Source organism: Quercus lobata, chromosome 9, assembly GCF_001633185.2.
Source record: "Quercus lobata isolate SW786 chromosome 9, ValleyOak3.0 Primary Assembly, whole genome shotgun sequence".
In the NCBI taxonomy this organism is placed as follows: domain Eukaryota; kingdom Viridiplantae; phylum Streptophyta; class Magnoliopsida; order Fagales; family Fagaceae; genus Quercus; species Quercus lobata.
The window spans coordinates 13,606,558-13,619,235 of NC_044912.1; the positions used below are offsets into that span (position 1 = coordinate 13,606,558).

Consider the following 12,678-nt stretch of genomic DNA (forward strand, 5'->3'; position numbering starts at 1 on the left):
TCTGCCCACCTCGACTGACGAATTCACGCTTCATCAGTTTGGCGCCGTCTGTGGGGACGACATTTTCAGATTCATATTTGAAAACATAGCTTCCATCAACCCTCTACATTCAGATGGAACCCAATCCAGATTCTGCAGCCTTAGCCCAGCAAGTTCAAGCCCTTGCAGCCACCATTGAAGAACTCACCAAGCAAAACCAGGAAATGAAGCTACGACTCCAGCAGGTCCAACAGGCTCAACAGGAAGAGAATCGGTCCAAAGGTAACCTGGAAGGAGAAGGGGATAGCCACAGGAGGGGTACCCCTCAGAGGCCAACTACTCCGGATGAACAGAATTCAAATCTCCTTCGAGAAATGAGGAAGGAGATGGACGAACTGAGGAGCGCCATTAAGGAGAAGACGAACCGAAGCGTAGACAGAATGGTAAGGGCCACGGATTCGCCTTTCACCATGGCGGTACTTGAATGCCCTGTACCGTCAAAGTTTCTCTTATCTCAACTTGAGCCGTTCGACGGACTCAAAGACCCTCAGGATCACCTTAATACCTTTAAGACGACTCTAGGTCTTCAACAGCCATCGGACGAAATACTGTGTCGGTCCTTTCCCACCACTCTCAAAGGAGCTGCAAGGGAATGGTTCACAAAGCTGCCGACTTCATCCGTAGACAGCTTCGAGCAGTTGAGCAATGCCTTCTTGCATCATTTCATAGGGGGACAGTGTTCAAAGAGGCCGGCAAACCACTTACTCACCATTAGGCAGGGAGAGAAGGAAACTCTGAGGTCGTACGTGAAACGCTTTACTTGGGAGACTTTGGAGGTGGACGAAGCCGATGACAAGGTGCAGCTAACGACCTTCAAAGCGAGACTGAGATCCAGAGATCTCGTGGCCTCCCTCGCAAAGAATCCACCAAAAATGATGGCAGAAATGCTCCTGAAGGCACAGAAGTACATGAATGCTGAGAATGCTTTAGCAGCCATAAAGGATGTAGGGAAGCCAGGAGACAAGGCAAAGAAAGAAGATGGCCGTAAGGGTCAAAAGAGAGAGCGTCTAGATTGTCGGAACAATGACAGGAATAGGAAGAGAGATGATAAAGGTCCTCAGACGGTAAGATTTACTCCTTTGGTTATGCCAGTTGACAAAATTTTAACGCAGATCAAGGACGAGCATTATCTCAAATGGTCAAGACCATTGCACTCATCCCCCAATGTCCGTGACAAGAACAAGTACTGCCGATTCCATAAAGATCACAGCCACAACACGGAAGATTGTAGAGACCTAAAGGAGAAGATAGAGGAGTTGATACGGAAAGGAAAATTACAGAAATATGTGAAGAAGGGAGAATATAGTAAGTTCAAGGACGGTAACAAGAACCAACATGGGTACTCTTCCTAAGATGACGACCGCCCGTCCTAACCTCTGCAGGATGTGATCGGGGAGATAAAGACGATTACAGGAGGGCTATTCTCAGGGGGATCATTTAAATCCCTCAAGAAAGCACACCAGAGGCAAGTAAATAGTGTCCACACCATACCTCCGTCTAAGCAGCGACGAACAAACAAGGACATGTCCTTCAATGGAGGAGACGCTAGTGGAGTGAAACAGCCCCACAATGATCCTTTGGTCATAATGCTGAATATAGAGGGATTCAATACCAAGAGAATCCTCGTGGACAACGGAAGCTTTGCAGACATCATCTACCTCCCCGCCTTCCAGCAGCTAAGGCTAGATCCAAGGAGACTGCGCCCGTTTGACTCCCCTCTCGTCAGCTTCAGTGGAGACAGGGTATACCCTAAGGGCATAGTGACATTGACAATAACAGTGGGGGCCTAACCGATGCAATTGACCCGTCAGTTAGACTTCCTTGTGGTGGACTGTCCCTCATCCTACAATGTCATCATTGGCAGGCCCACACTCAACAAATGGAAAGCGGCCATGTTGAAATTCCCAACAAATAACAGTGTTGGCGAAGTAAAAGGAGATCAAGTCCTGGCCAGAGAATGTTATCAAGTCGTCCTGGCTGCGAAGGAGAACCACACATGGATGATTGAAGAGAAGGACGAAGACAAAATGGAAGCCCTGGAAATAGTGGAACTGGCTGAAGGAGAAGCGAACAAGACGACAAAGATAGGGACGACGCTAAGCCCTGAGATGAGAACAAAACTTATCCAATTCCTTAAAGAGAATATAGACGTCTTCGCATGGAGCCACGAGGACATGCCGGGCATAGCTCCAGAAGTCATCCAGCATAAGTTGAATGTGGATCCGGAGCGAAAACCCGTCCAGCAAAGGCGAAGAGTCTTCACCCCAGAACAAGATCAAGCAGTTGCAGACGAAGTTACCAAACTATTGGCGGTAGGGTTCATCAGGGAAGTGTACTATCCTGAGTGGCTCACGAACATCATCCTAGTGAAGAAAGCAAGTGGAAAATGGAGGATGTGTGTAGACTTCACAGACCTGAACAAGGCGTGCCCAAAGAATAGCTTCCCTCTACTGAGAATAGACCAGCTTATGGATTCTACAGCCGGGCACAAGTTACTGACGTTCATGGACGCTTTCTCGGGATATAACCAGATAAGGATGGCTAAGGAAGACCAGGAGAAGACTGCTTTCATCACGAGTCAAGGACTCTATTGTTACAAGGTAATGCCTTTCGGATTAAAGAATGCCAGAGCTACATACCAGAGGCTGGTGAACAAAATGTTCGGCCAACAGATCGGAAGGAACATGGAAGTATATGTGGACGATATGCTCGTCAAAAGTAAGGAAGAGCTCACACACCTGGACGACCTGAAGGGGACGTTTACCACCCTCAAAAAATACCAAATGAGGTTAAATCCAGGTAAGTGTGTTTTTGGGGTAGCCTCAGGGAAATTCCTGGGATTCATGGTGTCCCAAAGACGAATAGAAGCAAACCCAGAGAAAGTGCAAGCCATCATCAACATGACATCACCCAGGACCGTCAAGGAAGTTCAAAAACTCACAGGAAGTATAGCAGCTTTAAACAGGTTCGTCTCCAGAGCTACAGACAAATGTCTACCCTTTTTCAAGACCTTGAAACAGGCTTTCGCCTGGACCGACAAATGCGAAGCAACGTTCCAGGAACTAAAGCGTTACCTGAGCAGTCCACCCCTCTTAAGCCCGTCCAAAGAAGGGGAAGACCTATACTTATACTTGGCAGTGTCAGCCTCGGCAGTAAGTGCAGCCCTGATTAGAGAAGAGGGTGCGAAGCAACTCCTAGTTTACTACGTCAGCCAAGCCTTCCAAGGGGCTGAATCCAGGTATCCAAGGATTGAAAAGATTGCGTTTGCGTTAATAGTAGCCTCACGCAAGCTAAGGCAATACTTTCAGGCAAACCCCATCCTTGTAATTACGGACCAACCGATCAAGAAATCAATGAACAAGCCTGAGGCAGCCGGAAGAATGGTCTAGTGGGCCATTGAACTTAGTCAATTTGACATCGAGTACCATCCCAGAACAGTAATCAAGGCGCAAGCTCTGGCGGACTTCATCGCAGAGTTCACCCTTCCGGACGAAGACAGCCTTACCGACGGAGTTGATAGATGGATGATACAAACTGATGATTCGTCAGCCCAAAGGAGGGGGGGAGTAGGGGTTGTCATAACCGCCCCCGATGGAGAGGTGCTGAAGTATGGGGTCCAACTAAAATTTCTGGCTACTAACAATGAAGCTGAATACGAGGGGATACTGATGGGATTGAGGCTTAGAAAGGCACTTGGAGCTAAGAACCTATTAATCCAAAATGATTCGAAGCTAGTGATCGGGCAGATCAGAGGGGAGTACGAAGCGAAGGAAGAAAGGATGCAGAAGTACCTCAGGCTGACGAAACATCTAACTCGGGACTTCAACACAGTGGAGTTCGTGCAAATCCCAAGAAGTCAGAATATAGGGGCAGACGAAGTCTCGAAGCTAGCGTCATCAGAAAAAGGGGAGATTAGCATGGATTTGGCGATGGAGGTCCAGAAACACCCCAGCATTGAAGAGGTCCCAACATTTACCATCCAGAGCATAAACAGCTGGATGACACCCATAATGTCCTTCCTCCAGGACGGGCACCTCCCTCAGAACACAGAAGAAGCTAAAAAGGTCAAGAAGAGGGCGGCCAAGTTCACGATCCTTAATGACGCCTTATACAAGAGAGGCTTCTCTATGCCTTACTTGAAGTGTGTCAACGAAGAAGAAGCTAGATACATACTGGAAGAAATCCATGGAGGAGTTTGCGGTAACCACACTGGCCCTAGATCCCTGGTGAACAAGGTAGTACGAACAGGATATTTCTGGCCAACTATGCAGGTGGATGCTGTTGAAATCGTCAAGAGGTGCGACAAGTGCCAGCGATATGGGAATGTGCAACGGCTTCCAACAGAGAGACTAACGACGATAGCCTCCCCGTGGCCATTTGCACAATGGGGGATCGTCATCGTCAGCCCATTACCCCAAGGTAAAGGTCAGGTAAAGTTCCTACTAGTTGCTATTGATTACTTCACAAAATGGGTTGAAGCAGAGGCTCTAGCAACGATCACCGAGGCAAGAATTCGGAGCTTTATGTGGAAGAATATAAAACTGTAGGTTCGGGATTCCCTTGACAATTATATCAGATAATGGGAGGTAGTTCGACAGCCAAGATTTCAGAGACTTCTATTCAAACCTTGGAATCAAGAATCAATTCTCGTTCCCGGGGCATCCCCAAGCAAACGGACAGATAGAAGTGACGAATCGAACGCTGCTCAAGATTATCAAAACCAAGCTGGACGATGCGAAGGATGTCTGGCCAGAAGAATTACCTAATGTCTTGTGGGCTTACAGAACCACAGCAAGAACCCCAACAGGAGAGACCCCCTTCAGGCTTACCTATGGCACAGAAGCAGTAATCCCAGTCGAAGTGGGAGTAACAAGCGTCAGACGTGGGACGTTCAAAGAAGGGTGCAATGACGATGAATTGCGACTCAACTTGGACTATCTGGACGAAGTAAGAGACAATGAATCCAGCAAGATGACGAAGTACTAGCTGAAGATGGCCGAATACTACAATAAGAGGGTTAAACTCAGACGACTGGACATAGGAGACCTCGTCCTGTGCAAGACCACCACAGCAACTAAAGACCCTACCCAAGGAAAGCTGGGTCCCACATGGGAAAGGCCTTACTGAGTCATTCACTACTCAAGACAAGGCAGTTACCACCTAGAAACCATGGACGGAAAAAGACTCTTTCAACCATGGAACATTGAGCATTTAAAAAAGTACCACTAGTAGATGTAATAAACGGATATGTTCATTCTTGAAGTTAATAAAAGAATTATTCCTCTAATGTCTTTGTGTAAGCAGGTCTAGTAAATCGTAAGGCATATAAAAGCTAAGTAATAAGATTCCGCCTTGACGGATGTAAGTTACTAACGATCCCTCCAATGGGTATAAGGCATATAAAAGCTAAGTAACAAGATTCCGCCTTGACGGATGTAAGTTACTGACGATCCCTCCAACAGGTATAAGGCATATAAAAGCTAAGTGATAAAATTTTGCCAAGACGGATGTAAATCACTGACAAAGCCTGAGTGACAAGATTCCTTAAATGGATGTAGATCACCAAAAAATGGCTAAGTGACAAGATTCCTTAAATGGATGTACGTCACCAAAAAATGGCTAAGTGATAAGATTCCGCCTTGACGGATGTAAGTCACTAACGAAGCCATAAACGCAATAAATATCCCTTGAATCTGTATAAGTCAAGTAAGAAGACCCCGCCTCGACAAGAACAAGCCACTAACGCAGGCACAATCCTTTAGCAGGTGCAAGTGACAAGATCCCGCTTGACGGATTCAGGCTACCAACGAATCCACACAAAAAAAAAATAAAAATAAAAATAAAAATAAAATAAAAGAGGAGAAAAAGAAAAGGGACAAGAACCTTGCAACAAATCAAAACAACACTCAGGCTGTATCCAAGCCCTTCTAAATGGTCGTGAGTAAGTAACAAATCATTGACGAATGGAGAGATCACAGCTAAGAAATTTATGCTAAGTACAAGGTATGGATGAACTCAAAACACCACAAACATGTCAGGTACCAACAAAAGCACAATCATCCAAACAAGTAAGTGCGAAATCATAAAGTCAATTAAAGCCCAAAAACAGCGGGCAATTATCATTGTTCTTTCTAAAGACCCATAAAACACTAGGTCAAGAAACATTATTCTCAAAATAGATTAAAAAAAAAAAAACTGCTATCAAAAAGCCCAAAACATAAAGGGCATACACAACAAGATATATTTTTACACAAGTGTCAGGTCCGGGCATCAATAGGAACGTCAGTAGAAAGATCGTCAGCAGCAGGAACGTCACTAGATGGGAGGGAATCACCAGGGGCATCACCTTGCCGAAGTCTGAGCAGCCTCGTCCACAGCCATCTCTTGATCCACCACTTCAAGGTCCAGGCTCAGCAGGTCGACTCCAGTAGGATGCTTGACAAGGTACCTCCGTAGGAGCTCGAAGCCCTTGAAGTACCAACTGAAGAGCACTGTGGAGTACTCCTCAGTTTGCTAGAAGGCTTCGACGGACCTAGCAGCAATGGTTTTAAGCTTTTCTTTGGCCACCTGAAGCTGGTCATCCTTCTCAAGGTTTAACTGACACTCAACCCTAAGATCGGCATTCAAGGCCTTGACGTTTTCCTTCAGAGTGGTAGCTTCATCCATTGAATCGATAAGCTTCTTCTTCAACGTGGAGTTCTCTTTCTCCAAAGCCTCCATCCTGGATGCCAGAGACGCCACCTTAGCCTCTTGAGTAAGGCACTCCAAAGCAAGGTAAAGGCTTTCCCCCAACACCTGATGAAGGAAACTAAGTCCATTAGTAAAAAAAAAAAAAAAACATATAAGGGGAACAAAGGGAATGCAAAAGTGTTTTTACCTGGACGATCCTGTGCACGTGCTGACTCGCAACTACGTTAAGGGGCACTCTGGAAAAGACCTTGAGGTCCTCAGCATTCATAACACCGTGTGCTCGCTCCACGGCCACACCCTCGTCATCCCAGATGAACGAACCCATTTTCTCATTCTCTTTCTCCTTACCCGACACTCGTTGCCTTTTGGAGGAAGGGGTAGGGATTTCCTTAATCGAGGTAGCCGGAGAAGCTGTCCGTACGTTCTCAACTCTAGAGACGATGGGAGTGGCGTCTGTAGCTGGGGGAACGGACGGACCCTTCCCCGTGATACGGACCACCCTCTTCCCAATATTCGCCAAAGGTTCGTCCTTCTTGGACCTCATCTTAGCGTACATGTCCTTGTTAAACCTGGTTGTCATCTCTTTAAAAAAAAAAAAAAACTCAGAGATCCAAGTACAGACGAGAAAATGAATACTGACGAAGTCAATACTTACTCTTCTTTTCCTCAATATTGATGCTGCGCAAGACGTAGGGAGATGGGTCCGGGCCTAAGCAATAGAATGCAAGCGTCCGTGGGTCCATAAGGTCCTCCCAACTTTCAATTGATTTGGCGTATTCTATTGCCTTCTCAACACGACCCTGGTACTTGCTCTTTAACTTGGGGCGTCTTTTAACTGCCAAGAGAAATGACCAAAGGGATTAGGGACGACCACATATGCAAAATGAAGATTAACAGACGAGGAGAAACATTGACACACCTAAGTTTGGGGTTCCCCACCGACGAAGCAACCTTGGGATATCACCCCAAGCCTCGCTAGAAGGGGTCTCAAAATCGTCCCTGGACACGAAAAAGAAACGGGACTTCCAATACCTGAATGACGAGGCTAAACCCTTGACGATTCTAGTTCTCCTTGCCCAAGGGACTAGCTCATACTACCCGTACTCTTTTGACTCTTTTAGGCGGTAAAGGTAGACGAGCACACTCACCTTGATCATATCCTCGTTAGTGGCCAACCATATCTCCATACAGTTGATCACTATCCTCCATGAATTGGGCATAAGTTGCCCGAGAGCAATACCAAAATAACCTAAAAGCTCCATCACCAACGGATGGACGGGTAGTCTAAGCCCACAAGTGAAAGCAGCCTCGTAGAAGCATACTTCACCAGGGAAGAAGTGGCAGGCCCGATCCTCAGTACCAGGCCGACGAACACGGACTCGCGCAGGAAACTGAAATCTATCCTTGAACCTAGCCACGATGTCAGCGTCCAGCCCACACTCCTCCCCAAGGGTGTAAAAAGCCCTAACCTAACGAGGGACGGAGACAGCTGTATCGCCTTCCATCGGGCTTTCGCTGGACGACAACCCAGTTTCTAGATCGCTAGATCTCACCTCCAACATCCTTTTTGTTTCGCCCTCAAACCAAGCAAGTGACTGGCCTAATATTGGAGATAGTTCCCCTAAAACTACACTCAACCCACAACCTTCAAAAATATAGTCCCCAACCAAAGGGAAAAAGTCACCGGAAACACCCAAAGCCGCCCCTAAACGAGCAAAAAAGAAAGAGACCGAGGGGCAAGCTACCCTAACCTCAGCAGAACTGACCATGAAAAGGGAATACAATCCTAAAAACCCAAAAATCAAACACAAAAAACAACAAAAGCAAAGGGCAAAAGAAAAATCAGGAACTCATAAGAAGATTATTGAGGAAAGGGGAACAGAAGAGGAATAAAAAGAGTAGCGTACCTTGAAGAGTAAAACGATTGAAGCCAGGAAAATTAGAAGAGAAACGTTGCCGGAGCAAGGTCGGAGCAATCGCAGGAATAAACGAGAAAAATAATACTCAGAGCAAAAATTAAAGTGAAGGAAAAGAAAAGTTTTGAAACCAAAAATCCAAGGAAACTAAAAAATAGCGGGAAACCCAAGGGTCATGCCATTAACGCCCTCAATCAGCATGTGTCACGTGGCCACATTGCGTGTTGCGCCACCACCATGCATTAAATTCGGAGCAGAACCCCAAGAGTGACAAGCAACTCAGGAAAACTCTTTATCTTCTATGGTCCTCATGACACGTCACAAACGACCACAGAACCTGGGGGGCAACTGATAGGAGTGACGAGTTTACGTTCCCTTGACGAAGTCAACGCTAATGACGAGGTCATCCCTATTGACGAGGAAATCAGTCATCACTAACGAGGGCAAGAAAATCATTCAATGAAGCTAGCCAGTGACTTGAGCAGTTACGAAACCAGCCGAGCAGACCGTTGGGAGCCTATTAAAAGCCCCATTATTGGGCAAGAGACGTTACTAAGAAAGGCATTAACACCCCAACGGCTAGCAACCAAAATCACATATATAAAGCCCTCACATTGTTAGCAGAAAGTATATATATTCACACTCTAAGAAAGTACCCATTTTTATCTTATCCCTCCATTCTCATTTCACAAAGTGCTTTTCTGTTCTAACTTTGACATCGGAGGCGTTGTGGCAGGCACCACACCGGTGACCCTCATAGAAGATACATTCGCGCTAACAAGGAGTTCCATCTGCCCACCTCGACTTACGAATTCACGCTTCATCAATCAACAACAGCATCTTCTAGTGTTTTGGTATATCCATGACCATCGAACATGATTTTGACCGCATCATAATCTGACACTATGTAGCTAATCATTTTTCAAAAGTAGCAATTTCGTCAGCAATTATTTGCATGTAAGGGGTTTTCAACTCCTCAAATTATCATTTCAAACAACAATTCTTTGCACATAACTTTTTCTTTTTTGGTAATCCTCTTCACACGTTGTTATTGATTAATGCATAGAATAACATAATGATAATTACCCATTGAAACCCCATTTTCCTCTAGCAGTCAAGGATAAGAGATTGAAGTCGGCACAGGCTGGGACCCCATTGACACAGTTATAGGCACACATTATTCCACTAGCTTTCCCCTGCTCTACACAACTCTGTAAAGGAGGTTGGTAGGTGTCTGCTAAATCTTGCAATGAGACCTGAAACCCAGGTAAAATATCAGTAGCTAAAAGCTGAATGTAATTGCTGTTACAGTGTTGTAGATAAAGATTTTGTACAGAAAATCTGTTGAAGTGAAACTGACTTGACTTAAACACAAAAGAAAATGTTAAATAGATAATTTTAATACAATGTTTATTGGTAATATATGAAGGCATCCGGTCAAGGTAATCTATTTTATAAATTTTTTATAAAAAAATTGTCGACCAAAATTAGTTTTCTATAAAAAAAATTCTTAAAATGATTTACTAACATAGATGTTAAGGGCGTGGGTTAATAAAAACCAAATATGAATGATGTGATAATGATTATAATTTGATACCAATAATATAATAAATAAATAAATATTTTTAATCATTATTTATTTTATCTTATACTCAAAGTTCATATAATTGTTTTATTTAAAAAAAAAAAAATTCAAGTTCATACCATGGTGCATTGGAGTAGTGCCCATAGTATCACTCAGGTCGGTAGAGTAGTCTAGTGAGTATTAAATTCATTAATAAAACTTTTTCACAACCAAACAGGATGCGGTTTTGTAAACACTAAAGACAACACTATCAGTCTGTCACAGGTTAATTATAATTATATAAATGTTTATTGGAAATATCTATTTTGTCCCAAATGTACTACAACTTTTGTAAAAAAAGATGGCGTAAATACACTTTTAGCTCCTACATTTTAATTTTACCACATTTAGTCCTTAAATCAATTAACGCGTGTTATTTTCGTCCTTTCTGTCATTCAACCGATAGAAATATCTGAAGTGGCATGCTAAACGCTAACGTGGCAAAATAATAATAATAATAAATACCATATCAGCATCTATGTCAGCATCTAATTTTAAAAAATATATATTAATTTTAACAAAATTAAAAAACATAAAAACAAAATTTAAAACATAAAAATACATCAAATTTGAATAAAAATAAATAAGAAGATGAACCCAGATCACAAGAACATGAACCCAAATCATAAGAACACAAGAACACGAACCCAGATAATAAGAACACAAACCCAAATAACAAGAACAGTACTCAAAGAATTTCTATTCCAAAATTTGTATACATTCTTCCACCAAAAATCAATTGCAAATTAAATAAAAAAAATGGGTGTTGTGTTCTTCCACAAAAATCAAAACCTAAACCATCAAACCCAATGACCACCACTACAATCTGCCACACTAACCCATATCCACCAGCACCAAACCCGAATGACCTCCAGCACCACCACTACCAGATCCATCACCACTAAATCCTACAATCAAATTTCAACCACAACTCAAACATATTTTGAACCATTGAACAACCCAAACCCCCCACACCATCACGAATCAAAGAAAGAGGCACCGAGTGGGTGAGTCCAAGAAAAGAAGAGATAGAGGGAGAGATCAAGGAGGTTACCTTGATGGTGGCTGATGGCGGTGAATGGTGAGGAAGGAAACCACAACCACCACCACTGATCTGAGTTTCACAACACATACAAGGGGCAAATGCTGTGTTGCCCATTGTTTTCTCTGATCCATGTTGCCCATCAAGCACCGAAGCCTCCATGATCAAAACCCAGAAGAGGGATAAGCAGATCTACTCGCCGTTGGTTTGATAATTTTTGGATTTGATTATTTTTTTTAGGTTTGAGAAAACCCAAAGGCGGTCACCAAGGATTGCAAGGCAGTAACCAACCGCATCTCCGGTAAGTCCAAAGGCTACGCCTTATTCTCTTCAATCACCGGAGTGGTGCCCGAATGGCTCTCAAGCAACCCTAAAAGCAGATCGGCAATCGCACCACCCCATGGTCGAGATCCATGGCCACACCCATCAGTTTCTGATATTTGAACATAAACACAAGATCAAAAATTCAAAATTTGAAAAGAAACAAGAACCGAGAGAGAGAAAAAGAGAGTCATGGATTTGAAAAGAAAGAAGGAAAAGAAAGATACAAACACAAATAGAGCAAGTAATGGATCTGGAAAGAACGAAGAAAAAGAAGTATAAAATGAGAGTGAATGAGAGTCGACCACGGCTGGGATAGCTCTTTTCATGTTTATTGTTCATGTTTAATTTTTATACGGATCTATAGTTTGTTATTGTGTTCTTTGTGTTTTTAAATTTGATCTAAATTTATGTATTATTGTTTTTAAATCTGTTTTTTTCTTTTTATTTAGTTAAAATTGATAAATTATTCTTAAAAAAAATTAGATGCTGATGTGGCATTTGTTATAATATTTTAATTCCTCTGTCAGCCACTTCAGATATTTTTGTCGGCTGACTGATGGAAAGGATGAAAATAACACGCGTTAATTGGTTTAGAGACTAAAAGTGGTAAAATTAAAATGTAGAGACTAAAATGGAAAAAAGCCAAAATGTAGGGACTAAAAATGCATTTACGCAAAAAAAGAATCCCATTTCTCTGGTGGCTTACTTTTCTTTTACTAGTTTTCTTTCGAAGCTGCTTTTTTACCTCCAAACAGACACAAAACTCAAAAGATAAACCGATGAAAAACAATTATTTCTATCATTAACTAAGAATTAATTAAACAAAACCCACAAATCATGAGAACAAAATGCCATGACACAATAAAAGCCCATCCACCAATCCAATTTGCATTAAATTCATTTTAAAACAAAAAAAGTAACGCACTTGTACCAAGGAGGAATCATTGAAACAAAAACAAAAACAGGAAAGAGCAAAAAAAAAAAAAAAAAAAAAAACATTCTTGAAAAAGTAGAAACACTTACCCGAGCATCAAAATGAAATC

At 43.0% G+C, this 12,678-nt stretch overlaps 2 protein-coding genes across 2 annotated transcripts; one reads left to right on the plus strand and one right to left on the minus strand.

Moving 5' to 3' along the window:
* Positions 1–203: 203 nt before the first annotated feature.
* On the plus strand, positions 204–1,391 carry LOC115961256. Its single transcript, XM_031080262.1, has one exon. The coding sequence runs from the start codon at positions 204–206 to the stop codon at positions 1,389–1,391; it is 1,188 nt and encodes a 395-aa protein (XP_030936122.1).
* An 8,077-nt stretch (positions 1,392–9,468) lies between these two features.
* Positions 9,469–11,758, minus strand: LOC115961258 (probable beta-D-xylosidase 7). The gene is made up of 3 exons (XM_031080264.1): positions 11,324–11,758; positions 9,732–9,901; positions 9,469–9,556 (listed from the first exon to the last, which is right to left on the minus strand). Exons 1-3 carry the CDS (start codon positions 11,471–11,473, stop codon positions 9,469–9,471), a joined length of 408 nt encoding a protein of 135 aa, XP_030936124.1. The 5' UTR covers positions 11,474–11,758.
* Between the last annotated feature and the right edge of the window lie 920 nt (positions 11,759–12,678).

Bases quoted from the DNA above. Each gene is read 5' to 3' on its own strand.
- LOC115961256 (XM_031080262.1), top strand. From the start codon at position 204: ATGAAGCTACGACTCCAGCAGGTCCAACAGGCTCAACAGGAAGAGAAT.
- LOC115961258 (XM_031080264.1), bottom strand. From the start codon at position 11,473: ATGGAGGCTTCGGTGCTTGATGGGCAACATGGATCAGAGAAAACAATG. The intron at 9,902-11,323 runs GTAACCTCCTTG...CCTGGGTTTCAG, and splicing joins CGCCATCAGCCACCATCAAG to GTCTCATTGCAAGATTTAGC. The intron at 9,557-9,731 runs GTAATTATCATT...AAAAATGATTAG, and splicing joins GGAAAATGGGGTTTCAATGG to CTACATAGTGTCAGATTATG.